Here is an 18,046-nt window from a genome sequence, read left to right on the forward strand (position 1 = left end):
CAGCAAATGAAATGCAGTGTTGACAAACCTACAGTAATAGAGATGAAGCTCCAAAATAATCAAACCAAATATAAGAAAATAAACCAGTGCAGAAATATATCTCATTACAGCACTGGAGGTGCCTTTTAAAACATATCTACCAAACATTCAAATCCCTGGTACTTCTCTCTCTATTTAATTTGAAAAGAATAAAAACCAAGCACTGATTACTTGAAGAGATGCATTGTCGTAACGCAGTAAAATCTTCCCATAAATGCAATCCAGTGACACCAGACATGTAAGAAACCATTTGTTTCAGGCACAGAGTTGGAACAACAGCCTACAGAAGAAAATATCACACAGACCTAGTATCGTATTGCACATTAGCACCCTGAGTGATGACTAAATGATAAAGCCAACTTATGGCTTCTACATCTATCAATTTGTGCAGATCAGAAACATAATCAGAGCAAGTGGTGCTGACCAAGCCTCTTCATATACTAACCAACTTCTTACCTGATTAATAGCTTTTTGACTGAAAAGCAACACCATTTTGTAAGAAGAGTACTGGCATTCAGTGATGTGCACTTCTTGAATTTTCCTGGGGCATAAGAAACTGCACATCATGAAAGATGCCAGAGCCTTTACAAAGACATAAATCACCTGCTGTGAGAAGGAAGAATTTATTAGACATTTTCTACAAAAATAATAGCTGTAACTTTCTCATATGCAAGTGTTACCAGCTGTGGCTACTACTGTCATTATTCAATTATTCATTACAGCCAATAGAAATATATTCTCTTTTGCTTTTGCCTACAGAGTGGTACAGTGAGAATTTTTTGTCTGTAACTAAATCTCCTGTTTGAAATGCCATATAATTCAAGACATCGTATCTTTGAAGGGCTTTTCAAAAATCCTGCCTTCACTAGTCTCTTGGATGCAGCTTTATTGTATAATCAAATGCCCTTTCAAGTATATTTACCATCATAGGAACAGTCCAGTTATTTTTGACAGATATGAATCTCTACAAAGACATCTACAGTGTAAAAAAAAGCACTTCTACCAGAATTTTACTTCCTTTCAGACTCCTTAACAGAGCAGTTTGCTAAACTGTTACAGGTCACATGCACATTTGTACATTTCCATCAGATTATATTTATTGGTAAAAAATATCCACCAAAGAACCTCATTCTCCTCCATCAACTTTTCTCTGCTTTTTAATGAAATTGATTGTTTTCTTTGACAAATAAGGGATTTTTCACCCCCAGCCTGTCTCCACCTGCTATTTTAAAAGTCCACATGCCAAGTCAGTAAGAAAAAACAAGCAATTAACAAATAAGGTAGCAATTCTATTTGCTTCTTGTTCTAAACCTTATTTTTTCCTCTCCCTAACCCAAAGTTAAGTTACACCTTGTCTGTTGTAGTGTCTCCTATATTAAAGCTCTAATTCTTTAGCTCTTAATAATATGATGAATCATTCCTTGATTTGGATGAAACCACAAACAAATCCATCACAAATAAAGAACTACCCATTTTTGTTTATGCTACTTTATAAGACCTCAGAATTACTCTTTTTTATCATATGTTAAACAGTTAAGGACATAGCTAACACATTAAAAAGAATTGAAATAATACTGGAAATCTAATAGAGTGGAGAGGTAACAATAGAGAAGGTTCCTGGAGTGTGTGGAAGTTAACTTCCAGACACAGCTGCTGAGCAAGACAACTAAATAAGCAGCCCTGCAGGAGCTCTTGTTTGTGAACAAAGACTGGTGGGTGACGTGATGATTGGAAGGCATCTTGGGCTCAGCAACTATGAAATGACAGTTTGAATTTTCAATTCTTGGAGAAATTAGGAGAGGGGTCAATAGAACTGCTACCTCGGCCTGTTTATGACACTCTTTGAGAGAGCCCTTTGGGCTTTTGCCTGAAGAGCAAAGGAGTCCACGAATGCTGAACATATTTAAGAAATCCTAAAGGTGCTGGAGCTGGCCATCCCCACATGCTGAAAGACAAGCCAGTGGGGAAGACCATCAGCCTGGCTGCACAGAGAGCTTTGTCTGGAGCTCAGATAACAAAAACAAGTTTATGACCTTTGGAAGAAGGGGCAAGCAACTCAGGAGGACTACAAGGGCATTGTGAGGTTATGCAGGCAGAAAACTTGAAGAGTCAAAGCCAAAGCAGAACTTTATCTAGACACTGCTGTAAAACACATTAAAAATATGTTTGTATAAATACATTAGCAACAGAAGGAGGGCTGAGAATTTCCATTCTTGGCAGAATATGGGGAATTACATTGTGACAAAGAATGAGGAATAGGCTGGGGCACTTAATGCCTTCTTAGTCTCAGTCTTTCATATTAAGACCAATTGTTCATTGGGTACCCAGCCCCCTGAGCTGGACAACAGAGACAGAGAGCAGAATTAAAGCACCAAACATCTGAGGGAAAATGGCTGGGAGTCTTTTACACCACTTAGATACACAGAAGTCTATTGGAAAGGACAGGATCCATGCAAGGGTCCTGAGGGAGCTGGCAGCAGTACCCACCAAGTCACTTTCCATCATTTACCAGTAGTTCTGGCTCACTGGGTAAGTCCTAGACAACCAGAGGTGGGCAATGTGACACCCACTTACAAGAAGGGCTGGAAGGATGTTCTGAGGAATGACAGGCCTGTCAGCCTGACCTCAGTGCCAGGGAAGGTCATGGAGCAGATTGTCTTGAGTGCCATCAAATGGCAGATGCAAGACAACCAGGGCGTCAGGCCCAGCCAGCATGCTGTAAGAAAGGTCCTGTTTGACCTACCTGACCCCTTCCTGTGACCTGCTTTGTAGATGAGGGGAAAGGCCATGGATTTTGTCTACCTAAACTTACTAAAGATTTTGACACCTTTTCCCACAGCATTCTCCTGGAAAAACTGGCTGTGTAGGTCTTTTAGAACTCAGTTACTCAGCAAGCCATTAGAATGACACAGGAGGAATGAACCATCAAGTGCATTTTCAGAATATTTGTTATCTGAAGAGATTTACAAATATTAGTAGTATTCAATTTTGCCATTCTACAGAAATGACATTTAGTTGAATATCAGAGTTCCATGTTAAAACAGGATTCAAGGCAACATAATTCAAAAACCCAAATGATGGTACCAAGCTAAAGAGCTAAAATGCCTAAACCAGTGCATACCCCAGAAAGGGTAAATTAAACCTCCGGTTTCCCTTGTCATTAGCAAAGATATGGCCCCCCAAATATACAGTGCAGGAACAGTATTTTGTTAGATTTGCAAAATGCAAAAAATTAAATGACTGACAGATATTTCCAACTGTATAATTTGTAGCTTATGAAAAACTTATGAACTTCATGTTTTATTTTGTTCAGCTTGAAAACATACACATGGAAAATCTCTATCTGGATTTCAAACTGGTTTTAGTTAAAATCATCATCTTCCTACTGAACTGATGCCGAGACTTGTACTAGTCAGACTTTCACAGTTAGATTTTTCATAGACTTTCATTAGGAAACAGAATGGTTTCTATTCAGAGTCAAACTAGTGAAAAGCAGAAATAATAAGAAACCATTCAAATCAAAAACCAAAGCTCCATTACAACTTTATGGTAATTATGATTAATCCCTGCATAGCTATTCTTTGATCTGAGCTTTTTTCTCAGTCTATTTCAAGATAACTTGCACACTGTTATTTCTCAGGCAAATGTAGAAGAAAACAGAAAAACACAGTTTAAGATGTACACACTAAAACTTTTCCTTTCTAAAACCCTGAGTGACATACTCCACTGGGAAAAAGTGCTACTGAAATCTTCTATGAACGGATCTGTCCAAACAGAAGTTTCTGGCTGGAATATGGAGTTTGCTAGACTAAGGACAGAAGTCTTACTGTGTTAAATGACATGATGGTTTTACCCTTGACATACACAAGCCTTTATGAAGGAAATTTCTGATTTAAAGAGTTCTCATCTGGATGAGAAATTTATCTAATAGATCTGACCTGGTGTTACAATTAATCAAATGATCAAGCTGGTCCCATGAGTAAGTTATGCTACAAATCCTGATTGTACTGTAGATTCTCCAAAAAGCTGCATTTCCTCAGCAAGTTTCCTTTCATTGCCTTTGCATGGAAAATACCTGTCTGACATGACCAATGCATTCATTTAATTTTTGGTTTATATTTTATCTTCCAATTTATTTTGGTTAGAGGTAGAATTATTCTGTTAAAAAATGACCTGATCCTAGATGTAGTTTATTTAAATTTCAAAATGAAAAGCTTACTAAGAACAGATAAGATTGATTACTCCTTCCAACTTAGCATAATTGTATTTCAGGTGAACATCAATTTACTTTAAAGGACACTTCTAAGTAGCAGGCTGTATCATACATAATTCATCAATCACAGCTGCCTGTAACATGATTTACTCAAGCAGATTTCAATAGAATAGAGGAAATTGCATTGTTTTTTATGCTTTGGCTTGTTTGTTTTTAAATAGTTTACGAAACACTCTTTGTCCTGAATTATTGCTGAAAGGAGTTCATCCTTGGTAATCAGCATGTTGAATTTCTTTCTCTTTCCATAGAAATGTTACCTCTTCAAATTTCTTTTAAAAGACAGAGTTTTCAAAACATCGTTAAGGCAGAGAGCACTCCATGCTTATTGAAGGTAAAAATAAAGCTCAAGGATTTTGCTACGGAGGAAAGCATGGCAAAATATTTATCTGAAAAGCATTATTCATTTTAGGGCTGTTTATTTTCCAGCTGGCTTATATTGTTATTCTTTGTTAGACCAGCAGTGAAACACAGGTGAAGAGAAGTAGTTACTTCCTCAGCTAGTCCTTCACATATTTGTCATATGGATAAAGTGTCATTTATGTGGCACTCTACACAAAACTGTATGCCAGTTGAAGTACAATCACTTCATACATCAAGAAATATAGGTGAAACTGCATCTTCAATCAAATTCAGCTTCAGGGACATGGTGGTACTTCAGATGGTCCTAAGGTAAAGAAACATTTCCAGAAATTGATGCAAATATAGCTTTGAAAGAAAAAAGAGGGAGCAAGAGAAACTGCTAGAAACACACATCTACACAAAGATGGAAATGCCTTTACTTACTTGTAAGCCCATTTGAAACACAGAGTGCCCCATAAAGCTAGCCAGCATTCGAATCAGAGCTGCACCCTATGGGAAATAATAGAGAAACAAAGTTACCAGTTTTGAATTCCAATATAACACAATAAATACACTCAGAAGGAGGCATTTCCACCCAACACTAATATGCCTGAAACCTGTAACTTATACAATGTTTATTTCTGCTAGAATGAGAGTGAGAGAGAGAGAGAGAGAGAGAGAGAGAGAGAGAGAGAGAGAGAAGACAATGCAAATGCTTACCAAAGTGAGGAGGCAAAGTGATAATAAGTGTTAATAAGTGACAATAAGCATTAATATCCTGCCCCATATGTTGAATAAGGCAAAGGTCAAACAACACACTCTCCCTACTGCTGGAGCATGCATGTGTCAGTTCCGCTGGTGACTGACCCCAACCCTTCTATGCACTCAACCAAAAGGCCCAGTTTTAACTGAGAGCAAATAAATAGTGTCAACTGCAAATTCTACCTCAGTGATTACCCACAGTACTTTTATCTCCATTACACTATTGTACATCAGGATTCAGTGATACTACTTCCCTTTGCAACACCTTCAAGATCTGGGGACTAAAAGCAAATAATTTCCATTAGAATTTTATAAGATGTGGATATATATATTTGACCTATTAATAGCCAGGTTATTTTCCAGACTATCATGCAAAGATACTTGTACAGCACTCTTTCTCCACTTATAGCGGTTCTTAGCCTCTTCCTCTTCAGGCAAAGCATAGAGATCTAAAAGACAAGTGATTCTAAATCCCAGTACTTACTGCAAGAAGCAGACAGATACTTGCAAGAGCAGCTTTTTTTAACCATCCTTGTGTCTTCTCATACACTCTCAGAAACACAGTTGCTGTGTATTTTCCCTTTGCCCAAGTGCTCTATTTCAAGCAGAAATAACTTTGCAGATGTGACCATTTGGCTATAATATCTGATGTGACCATTTAGCTATAATATCCCACTTTACAATATAATTTCAAGACAACCAGTCTTCCAATCCAAATATATAAATGTTTTACTTAGTACTGACCACCATACAAGAGGGAGGACACTTGTGATTGCAAATCCATGAATTAAAGGCTTTAAGAAAACATGATGCTAGAACTCAACCACCTCATCTAGAGATGAAGGTCCATAAATTTGGTTAACACCTCAATCAGACAATAATAAAAAAAGAGGAAAGATTACATAGATTCAAAAATTTACAGATTCTAAAGCCAACATGACTTATATAACATTTGTTCTGCATTAATTCAGTAATTTAGGCAAAAAATCCTATGGTTTCTCTTTCCATTTTAGAAAATTCAAGATCAGAATAATGTTTCAGAGCACTATCTAATGTGTTACAACTACTGTTTACTCTCACAGTGAAACTACACACCTCTTTACTAATTGGAAGATATCTAGTTTCATTTACTTCAATTTATCTAGCTTCAGCTTTCAAAACATGACTCTATGTCTTTTCCTGCTAAATTAAAGTTCAGGATAGTTTGGAAATTTAACTTTTGTCCAATTTTTAGACCATTTTACACATGTTCCACTGATTTTTTTTATACAGTGACTATTTTTAAGTACTGAATGGATCTGTAATAAACAACACTTGAAATAATGACATAAATCAAAAGTATTTGTAAATTATTAGTAAGTTGTAAGAAAACAAAGTCCTTCATATAGGCAGCAAAACCAAACACTATATAGGTTGCAGACTAACTGAGCTGCTTTTAGGAATTGAATAGTGAATAAACCAAAACATGATTTTTGCATTATTGACACTAGGGTATGTTGTCATGGTGGTATATAATCTTATTGGAAGACAAATCATGTCTGGAACACATTGCAGAATAGGAAGTAACACCTTTCAAAACAGATTATTACCTGTGCAGACAATACCATAGGTCAGGAAACATTATTGCCCTCATATTACTAGAGAAACAGATTGAGTGAAGTTCTCAGAGACATTTAAGCAGATAAACAGTAGATAAATCTGTTTAAGCAGATAAACAGAAGATTTTTTTTTTTTTTAATCTCATAAATAGGTAAATCCTACTTAATCTGTAAGTAACTTGGTCAGGGCAATCCAAAACATCTGTAGCAGAAACAAAAAACCCATGAAACAGACAAAATCCTCAACAAAATGAAATTTTTCCATTCATCACACATCTTTTTTCCTACTCACTATTTAATATTCCAGTACGCCCTGGTTTCTTCCTCACAGTTAAACTTCACATAGTAACGAAAGGCATATAGAAGCACCTTGACTCTACTGACTTCTGTAAAAAGTAAGCAAGCTAATAGAGTCTCTTTTTTTCTATCCAGAGACCAAGAACTATAATGTACATGTAAAGAAATTACAGAATTCCCCTCACAGGTAACATTTAGACACATGTTGGATGGCTGGTCATATTATACAGCAGACAAAATAAAACAGCAAGTAAAAACTGAATGGAGAGTCAAGGCACAAACATAGGACTATTCTCTCAAGATAGATTTCTTTTCACAGTTACTTTAGAAGTACTTTCTACCAATTAATTACCTTCAGGAAACTCAGAAACCCTACTTAGAGCTTACAGACCAATAGGCTTGTCACAATTCTGCCATCTTCCCCACTCAGGGAAAGCAAATGCTTTCTTGACTTGTTTCAGGAAGGGAATGGATTCAAAAAAGCAAGAGAACCTTAAGAGCGGCAAAAGTGTCTTTTGAGAGATGGGAAAAGAAACACAAAAAGAGCAAATGAAGTCCTTGGTGTGGAGGGCAAAGAAATGGGAGGAAACCATTCATTTCATCTTTCCTGAACTTTTGAGAGCAGGCAGAACAGAGAACCATAATACATTCATAAGAAGCACAGAAGCTCTCCAGACATTCACAGCTCTGGAAAGCAGAGCAGGATAAGGCAGCAAACACTGGCACTCTGACTAGGGAGGAAGCAAAACAGGTTTGCAGGCAGAAGTACAAAAAGCAAGAGGTATAGAGAGTAACTGGCATAAAGAAGAGTGGCTTACTGAAAGGAGAAGCTTGGAAGATGACCCTAAACAGAGGGAGGTGGGAGGTGCAGAAGGTATGTGCAGTAAGTTCAGTTACAGGAAAAACAGAATACATAGATGGAGTGCCATACCTTCCAAAAGCTTCTTGACCTAGACCTAAACCTACAGAAAAATCCCAACAAATCTGTCCTGCTGAAGTTGATGCTCTTTGGAACCTATCAGCATCACTCTCTGAACACCCTCACATGCAAGGAGCCTGCTCCCCACTTGAATCTCAGAGCCACTTCTGTTTCGCCAACCTTTGTCCAATAGAGGAACAAACAACACAGGATGTCTTGAGAAGCGAACTTGCCTCTCCTGCTGGGCAGAATGACTGTTTATTGATGATTTAAGTGCTTTCCTCCAGGCAGTGGATGACTCAGTACCTTGTCAAGAGGTAAAGCACACTGGTTTAAGAGGTCTAGTGGAAAGCAATTCTTTCCTATTCAAAAAACGTACCTAGTCCCTGTCAGTGTAAAATCTGACTTGCCTTAAGCCATTGTACCCTATCTTAATTTGTCTATCCAGACAAATACACTAGCTATTCATCCAATGATTAATGGCACTACCTGGGTCTGGTGAAGCACTGCTCATTAGCAGATCTCACTAAGATTAATGCCAATATTCTGCAAATTAAAAGGAAACTGTGGCACACCCAAGTGAAATCACTTGCCAAAGATCACCCAGATCCTCATATAACCTATACGCTCCTTGTATAACCTATGATACAGCTGAAGCTTTCTCAGCCTCAGCATTGATATTCCACTGCTATAGGAAAGGAAAGTAGAACATGTTGGCTACTTCAAGGAAATTAGGTACATGGAGCTGTTTTTTGCAAAGTGCTCTTGGGAAAAGGCTCACTCATGGACAGTTAGCCAACACTGCCTGAGGGATGAAAGTTTATGCACTTTCTTTCCCTGAAGAAACTTGGATACTCACAACGTGGTAAAGACATGCTATAACCAAACTTAGAAGAATTTCTTTGTACGCAAACTGAACATGTCTTTGAAATCTAAAAAATGCAGAGCTGAGCTAAGGTATTCAGTCCAATTTTCTCCATGTAGCCTAATTCTCTCCATGCCAACACAAAATAATGTGATTTTATCCTTGATCCCAGATTAGTTTTAACTAATTTTTAAAGACCCACTTCTACATCTTGATCCTCTTATGTCGTTACAGATCACAATTACTGTAAGTCAATTTAATTCTAAAACTTATTGAATATCTCAATTTTATTATACTTGAAATTCCTTAATTAATTGCTTCACTTGCAACTTACATCTTGTAAAAGTTTTTTAATATAAACAATAGTACTGAATGGAATTTTATTTAACAGGAAACAAACTAAGCCTTATGCATGAACCCACAAGAACATGACTACTACTACTACAATACAGTACTGCGACAGAGCCACACAGGAAGTGATACACTTGATTCAATGCAGGTATTTGTAGCACCTGTGACTATAATCACTTTAGCTGTTTAGACTTCCCTTACAGTTGATGGGCTTTACGAGTCACCTCTGGATGCACTTTAGCTAATCTTAAAGTAAACCTCAGGTGGGAGGAATTGTACTCTAAAAGCACTCACCTCTTGTAATTCACTCAAAAGCAGGCTTGAGTGACTAGCTCATATGTACACATCTGTGCCGCAGACATCTAAAGTGCAGTGAGATTCATTCAACTGCACTGTCCAAAAAGACCATACAGAGATTGATTCCCTGTTCTGGGGGAACTCCTGAATTGTGGAGGTACAAAACCAGTGTGATCCTTTCATATATATAGTCAAATAACAAATATCATCTCTCACTTTATTCTACACACCATACACTTTTACTTAAGAAGACTAGGAAGGGTAGGTATTCAACGGAAAGCCCCGGAGAGAGGGCAGAGTGCCTGCTAGCTGAAGGTAGATGCTCTATACTGAACAGAAAGCAAAGAAGAGCACTTGAAATAAAGAACTGGTGAAGCAGTTGCACGGAAGGGAACAATAAAAAAATCAGCAAACCAGCACATAGGGTTATGCAGAAGGCAAGAGGCAGGGACAAGAGGCCAAATGTGAAGAGATACAAATAAGCTAGAAACTCCTTCAGCATTATTCTTTGAAGAACCAAAAATTATGTCATTATTCTAAAAAGTTCTCATGTGAGAAAAATGTCAGCAACACAAACCAGAAACCGTGAACTACAGCTGATTTTCTTTGTAAGGGCAAAATAATTGATTGTTCTGAAAATGCATCAGAGTGGGGGAAGGAAAAGAGATCATAATAGGATGACCTGGAAAACACACAGCTCTTCCGTCCTTCTTTCTACAAAATTTTTCATTTTTTCCTTCAATATCAACTTCTATTTCTTTTTAGTTGTGCTTTTGTGTGCTTCATTGTTTTTGTTTTAACCATAGGATTGAGATTCATCTATCTGAGTGCAAATACCTACATTGTATCTAAGTGGTGCTTACTCAGTTGTACACAGCTGAGGCAGCTGCCTAGACCTCCTTTAAAGGCAAAGGAGAGAGAAGCAAGAACTTCAGTTCATCCTGATTCATCCAAAGACATACATCTAAAATAGGACAGATGAATTTCACCCTGAAGGTGCCTGTTAATCTTCACTGATGATACAGGGAGATGGGGGGCTACTCAGTTCAGGTGTCTACATGGTGACCATCTCAAGTGAGATGACATCAATCTCTCTGAAGATATTTTACCCTGTAAATTACAAAACATTAAAAATCATGAAAAAGTTAACAGTGGGAAAACACCTCCTCAAGTTTGCGAGGGCCAATACAGCATCATGCAGGCTTCCCTTTCAATTATCTCATGTAACACCAAGTATCAATCATAGTAATTACACAGACCTCAATTTATCTCTTCTTCACTGAATGCCCACCTTGCCACCCTTCTTTAGGAATTAAAGCTGTTTGATTTAGTTCATAAAAATACTTTTGTGACCAAAAAACTAAAATCAGGAAGAATCGTGTTAGAAAACCATCCCCATGGCATCCAAGGTGCAAGCAGGGAGTGAGATGCTGAGGAGGGGAACATTGGACTACCAGAAAAAATTACATGACTGAGGTTCTAAACCAGAAATTTAATACATCAATTTTCCACAAAATCTCTACCCATCCATTTTGCTTCCTCTTCTCATTAAATAAACATAACCAAAAACTAAATACAGGTGATTTATTAACTTTCTTCTATTGTGCAGTAGTCAATTCAAAATCAGTCTTGATTAATATGCAATAACACCACCTGTTTTTCAAATTCAGTGGGACACAAACAGAAGACCTACAATTATTTTTCTGTGTGCTGATAAACCTGCAATTCAGGATTAAGGTTACCTTCCCTCTAGCTAAGAGAAATAACTATAAATAACTATAACTAATTCTCTATAACTATAGAGAATGACTCTATCTTCTGCCTCAATTACACTAAATTTTATTCATACTGTTAGAGCTATTGTTATCAATAGTAAGTTCTTATAATCAGCTTCCTTTTCACTGATTAAAACAAGACTCAGATCACACACAGGCACACACAAAGGTATAATTCTTTCATAAAGATCTTCTGATTTAAGATGAGAATCAATGTACAAAATTTCATGGCTAGTACTATATACCTGATATATACTAGTATTAGTGATTTTTAATTAATCAGGCACAGTACACACACTTTAAATTGTTCTTTCCTTAAATGATTCACCCTGAGCTATAGGTGGTGTGGCTTGTCAAAAACTTTTTTAAAATCCATTGTCTTCTTACTGTCCCCTCCAGAACTCCAGCTGGATAGTAAGAACAAATTCCTCTTTGCAGCAGTGATGACTAGTCAAGACCAACATATTAATCCATGTCCTCACTTATCTTACCCTTTATACGCTACAGAGTTCCCATGTCACTGGAGAAGGAAGACAAACTCACCAGCCTACAGCTCCCAAGCAATCCTCCAGCATGGCAACTGTTTGTTAGGATGGTCTATATCCCACTGCCAGAAGTTCTGCAGCTCCATATCTGGTTACCCTCAGAAGGTGCAAGTGGATGCCACTCAGATCTGCAGACTTTCTAACAACTAACAGTTCTTTTAGCTAGTGTGTCCCACACACATACCTCAAATTGGTGGTTTCTGCAACCTGTTACAAAGAATAAACTGGGCATGGGAATTAACCTGTTCTTCAGCAGGAACATCCAGCACGAAAATTCATTGCACTCCCCTGGTAGATCCTTAAAAATCTCAGTCCCCATTTTACACTTTGACCATTATATGGTCCCTCACTACATAAGCCAGAGCTTACAAACAGCTTATAAACCTGCTGCATACAGTCAGTCAGGCCTACACTAGCACACCAGAATCACCTCAGAACACAGAAAAACTTCCAAATTTTGGCTAATGTGTTTACAGACGGAAACATATCTTTTCTTCATGAAATACACAAAGAAGAATTTTCTTTTAGAACTGTGAATGTAATAGAAGCAGCATACAGGTTATGGTTTTTTCTTTTAAATGTTGAACATATTTTTACAGTTCTCTGTCAAATAGGAGCCTAAGGATATCCACAATCAAATCAGCTTCTAAGTGAGTGAGTATCATTTCATTTCAGCTTAAATTTCTTAATTTCATACATTATCCTTTAGTTCTCAAAATGTGGGGCAATTCTGTGAGTCTAAGTTCATTTAAAATATTAGAAGAGCACGCTACCAAGCACTTATACAAAGAATACATATTTGGACTTTAATTTTGCAATGTGAACACTAGCCAACAAGTAATATCCAAGTCACGTTTTTCAAAACAATCATTCTTTGTTGGTACTAAGCAACCACAGCTGGAAACCCCATGAAATTTAGCTTATTGGGAAAAAACACAGCATGAATTAAAGCAAAAGCATAATATACATCAAACACATAGCAAAAATGTGACATTTAAAAAAATACTTAAAAAAAAAAAAATGCTGCATCTTGGAGATATCTAACAGAAAATAATTATGTTTTGACTAAGTCACACCTGTGGAATTTGCTCAAAGAAGAGCAGAGAGGTAGACAGAGGTACATGTATGTAAATGAATTATTTAAAAATTTGGTTAACTGAAGTAGTGTAACATGTTACACTACATGCACTGCACTGAATTTACTGAATTCTCCTGTATGAACTGAACACTGGGTCCACTTTCAAACACAGGTATTGCATTTCAGCTGCATTTCCTTAAGCAAACACATTCACTGTAGGCTCTCCTTTTTTTTATTTTCCCACAAAGGGAGAAGTTCAGCCATTCCTCAGCTCCCACTCAGAAGGTTATGCTGAAATGTATTTTACTTTCCTACCTTTATCACCTGAACAGTCTTTTATCTTATGTGGCCTTACACTGACAATTATGGAACAAGAGTGTCCTATTCATGGCATCAGTTACAACATGATCCTGTTGCAGGCTCCAGAGAGATCTTTGCTAAAGCACTTCTATCAAGCTGTAACAGCAGAGATAATTGCAAAGGCTTCTCTGGAATTCTTCAGCTGTCTCTATCAAAACTATCTCATCTCTGAGAACTGCATAAGTACCCACTGAGAAATTCTTTTCAGGGAATTAATTAGATTGTATCATGAGTCACCAACACTAAATTCCTCTTTCATTTTCAGAAACTGAGCACTGTAATACAACAGCGTAGCTATCTTCTGTATTCTCCAATGGCACCTCCAAATATTACAAGAAAAAGTGAAGCTTAATGCAAGTGAATTTGATACATGCAAATGCTTCCTTATTCCATTAGGGTAACAGAACATACTTGTTTAAATGAGTAAACATGTGCTTATGATTTCCTCCCTGTGACAGAAATGTAAAATGTTTAACTTAATTCCAGAGGCTTTGTCTCTGGATAACCCACATAAAAGCCAAGGGAAGAAGTACAGAAGGAGATAGGTATATGCAGATCATGCAGCATACTGGTATCAAATGTCACAATATGAGACTATCCTGAGGGTCTTCACCCAGGCAATCATTCAGTGATGCACTGAAATACCTTAAGCACACAAGCAACCCAAACTAATTCCCCAGCCCTACACACATAAAGTTGAACATCTATGTACTTGGCTGATTGTGGCTCTCACTGGTTTCCCTGCACTTGACAACACTTGTTAAACATTAAGGTACTATAAGGGACCAAACAAAACCATCCCTACTTGATTTTAATGATACAGACTAGAAAAAAAATCAGTCATTTAATTAATCTTCTTTACTTTTTAAAGCAACAGAATTTCCAATTGATATTTGCTTATCAGGCAGTGCACACTCACAAATTAACATGCTGTTTATATTCAGCAATAAAACCAGGATATGTTTTAATAAAAAAAATTAACTTAAATGGCTTTTAAAACTTCATTAATAGCATGGGTAAACCACTATTTTTCAAATCAGCAAGTATACCTGCAAACCTGTAATGTTTCTTTTAAATCCTCAAAGATGCATAAAAGCACCTTACAGAATGAATTTTACAGAATGAAAGGCCATTTATCTGATGCCAAAACATCACTGAAAAAGCAACATTATATTCAAGGAGAGCTTTTCATTGGAAATTATAATCATTTTCTATTCTGACAAACACAGCTGTTCTAGGGCTGGATAATACCAAAATGGTCAGACAGTAAGATGGCTTTGGCAAAATAACTGTCTTAGTCATAAATTCGACCACAAATTTTAGGAACATGACACAAAGAAGAAAATTCAGGGGTATATGACCATAACTAATCATATTCTTCAGCTGGATATTGTCACATCATTTTCCTTGAATAATAAAATATTATCCATTGCCCAGAGAAAATGCTATCGTGACTCAACTTACAACAGGAGTTTTACTTGGCCTCAGCACCAAAACCCCTCTTACATGTTCTGACACCAGTGACAAGGACAAAGGAACATTACACTTTTTTATCAACTGCCTTTATTAAAAATCTTCAAGAAAAATTAATATTTTTAGTTCACTAAATACCACATAAGAATCTCAATCCATTTGCCTAAGACTGATTTGCAACTATCAATAACTAAACCTGCCATTCTAATTTCTCTTTCTTGATACCTCCTTTACACTCCATAAGTTATCCAGTCAAGATCAACATATCTTTATCATATCTTTAACCATATCTTAAACATATCTTTAAAAAGAACAGCAACAACAACAAAATAGTGTTCCAGAGGTTTTTCTAAAGAGTCCCTTTTTGAATAGAAATCTTACAGGATCATATTTTGATCAAAATATTGACCATATTCTTATGTCAAGTTGTTTGTTCCTTTTGTTCTATTTCACAAACTCAAATTTATTTTCTGTTTCTAATTCTTACAATTTCTTCCAAGTTACTTTAACACTTGTAACTTCCTCTTCTGTTTATTGATCTAAACCAGGACATGTATCAGCAAAATCAGCCCTTGTCTGTACACAGGCATATTTTTTGACTCCTTCAGGGCAAAAAAAGAAAATACTTGTAACTTTCTGCTTTACCCTTTGCTGAAAATGATCATTACAAAGCAGAAACAGAAAGGCAGAAAAGGCAAGTGCATGTCAAGTGCAAGTGCAACTACCTCCATGTACACCTGTCTTTATGAACACTATTTTAAGTCATGAAAATATCTGAGACACAGATGCACTATTTTGTTCCTTCTAATGGCTTTTGGGGAAGGAAGGATGGTAGGACATGGTGTCTAGACCTACTGTCGCCATTTCTGCTTTGATAATCTCCTCCAGCCCTTAGGAGCTGCCATTTGCCACAGCCTTTCCATGGGAAACAGGCAGAAGGCTTGGACCACAACAGGTTGTGTCCTCTTGACAACTCTGCCTTCATGGAGTGGTCTAGTCTAATGAGCTCTTCTTTAACATAAAATGCTTTTATTAACATTTGTGCTCCATCTTTATTATTTCCAGTCAAACCCATATGCAATTGTCCCTGGCATGTGGAATACATAACATTGCTGAAGCACTGTCCATGTGTAGCTGCTTATATAGCACACACTGTAGTTTCCATGTTTCTTCTTCAGAAAATAATAACTAGAATACACTAACCAGTGTAAAGGGTTAAAGACCATTTGCTCCTGTTTGAGTCAGGATGGTAGGAAGATTAGTTAAGATAAGTATTTCAAGTATCTTGAAGCACCTGTCTAAATTTAAGCATTGGCAGCCAGCTAAACCAGCTAAACTGGGACAGCCTCCATACTTCAGGACAAGCACTCTCGGAGCTGCTCTGAACTTGAACCTGTTTGTTTCACTGACTGCATTTCAATGACTTTCATACAGGAAGCAGTAACAACCTACAGCCTTTTTATCTGAACAGAAAGACATTATTTTCATTACAAGATACCTCCTCTGTTACAATGCATTAGGAACAAATGGCTCCTGAAAGCACCTTCTGCAATCTGGGAACTGACCTGTTGCACTCACAAGTCATGGAAGAAAAATTAGCATCACACAAATGTGCACCCTCTGGACTTAATGGCATCCACAGACAACAGTACAGCTAAAATAGGGAAAACAAAAAGCTTTTCCTTTGTGCCACGGCAAGTGAAGGGGTTCCAAAGCCATCTCTATTGTATTGTAAGACTTTCAACTAGTCTGATATCACCTTATGCTACTAATTCAACTAAATAAAAAATAAAACCTATTGTACGATTTTTAGGGATTTATCTAGCATTTCTTTCATTGTTAATGAGCTACTCCCACTCTTTTTGTCACATTCAGAGATGCACATTATCACAACTTCATTGCACTCATGAATTTGCTTTCTTATAAACTACTATTCCTGAACAGAATATGGGGTAGTGGTTTGGAGTTTTTGTTTTGGTTTGGTTTTATTTTGTTATTTCATTGTGATTGTGCTTCCTAGTGCCTGAGGAACAGAAGTTAAAAAATGAAGTTTTTAGAGAGCCTTTCCAGTGACTGTATTAGCAATCCTGTTCTTCCACATTCTTGCAGAACACGCTACATTGTAAATTTTCAAAGAGAATTACACCCAAAAGGGTGAGCAAGCCACTGCTTTCAATTTCTTAAATTCTCCTTTGCCAGAATGCAGGGAAGCTGTGCATTTTTCTTTGTGTAAAGTTTTAGTTGAACTGATCTCCTAATGCAGAATGTTGCTTTTGAGCAGAAGCAGTTTCCCTTTATTACTATCAGAAATAAATCTTCCTTCCATCACCTGACACGGAAAGAAGAAAAAGGAAATTTTAAAGATGTGGAATAGAGTTAAAAAGGAAAAGGAAGTTATACATACAAGGGTTTAGGAAATAATTAATTGTTTGCATTATAAAGTCGGAGTCAGTAACAGGTCTCACTGCTGAGGTTAATTTAGCTTACATGGAAGGAAAAAATGAATATTCTTCCCTATTCCAGTCATCCTCTTCCTTGTTTTGATTATTGTTTGTCACTTCCCAAGGCATATTCTTTTGGGGGTACTTCTATAGCTACACTCCATCATAATGGTTTTGCCTGCACTGATTGCTGCCAGAATCTCCAACCAGCACACTTCAAAGCGTGCAGCAGGCTGACTGAACTGACTTCAGATATCTGGCTCCCTAGATGTCCTTTCATCCCTTCTCTTGTCTGGCTGCAGCTGCTCATCTAGGGCTATGACTCCTTTAGTTCTGTCTGAGATGGCTCTCCCTCAGGTTGCTCTGGCTCTGGCTGTTGCCTTTGAGATGCAGCTGCCTTGTTTCTCCATTTTATTAGAGTCGGTTTTTCCATGCTGATTGTTGCTCCTCGTGTTATTCTTGCTGCACTCTCTCCTCCTCTGATGCTGCAGCTCTCCAGGGCTATGATTCCTGCTGTCAGTTATTTCTGGTGTGGAAAGGCTGTCACGCTTTTTGCTTTGATTTAACAATTCTCAGTTCTACTCTTGTGTTCAACAGGCTATATTTTCTATTGCACTTGGGATATAACCACTTT

General features: G+C 37.2%; 1 protein-coding gene across 1 annotated transcript in view; it reads right to left on the minus strand.

Annotated features, from left to right (window-relative positions):
* Positions 1-18,046, minus strand: part of TRHDE (thyrotropin releasing hormone degrading enzyme) — a 206,621-nt gene that overhangs the window by 88,162 nt on the left and 100,413 nt on the right. Inside the window, exon 7 of the mRNA XM_074539725.1 lies at positions 5,096-5,161. Coding sequence (XP_074395826.1) covers positions 5,096-5,161 — 66 coding nt within the window. The remainder of the gene's footprint in view (positions 1-5,095; positions 5,162-18,046) is intronic.

The sequence above is a fragment of the Zonotrichia albicollis genome, chromosome 4, assembly GCF_047830755.1.
Source record: "Zonotrichia albicollis isolate bZonAlb1 chromosome 4, bZonAlb1.hap1, whole genome shotgun sequence".
Taxonomy (NCBI): domain Eukaryota; kingdom Metazoa; phylum Chordata; class Aves; order Passeriformes; family Passerellidae; genus Zonotrichia; species Zonotrichia albicollis.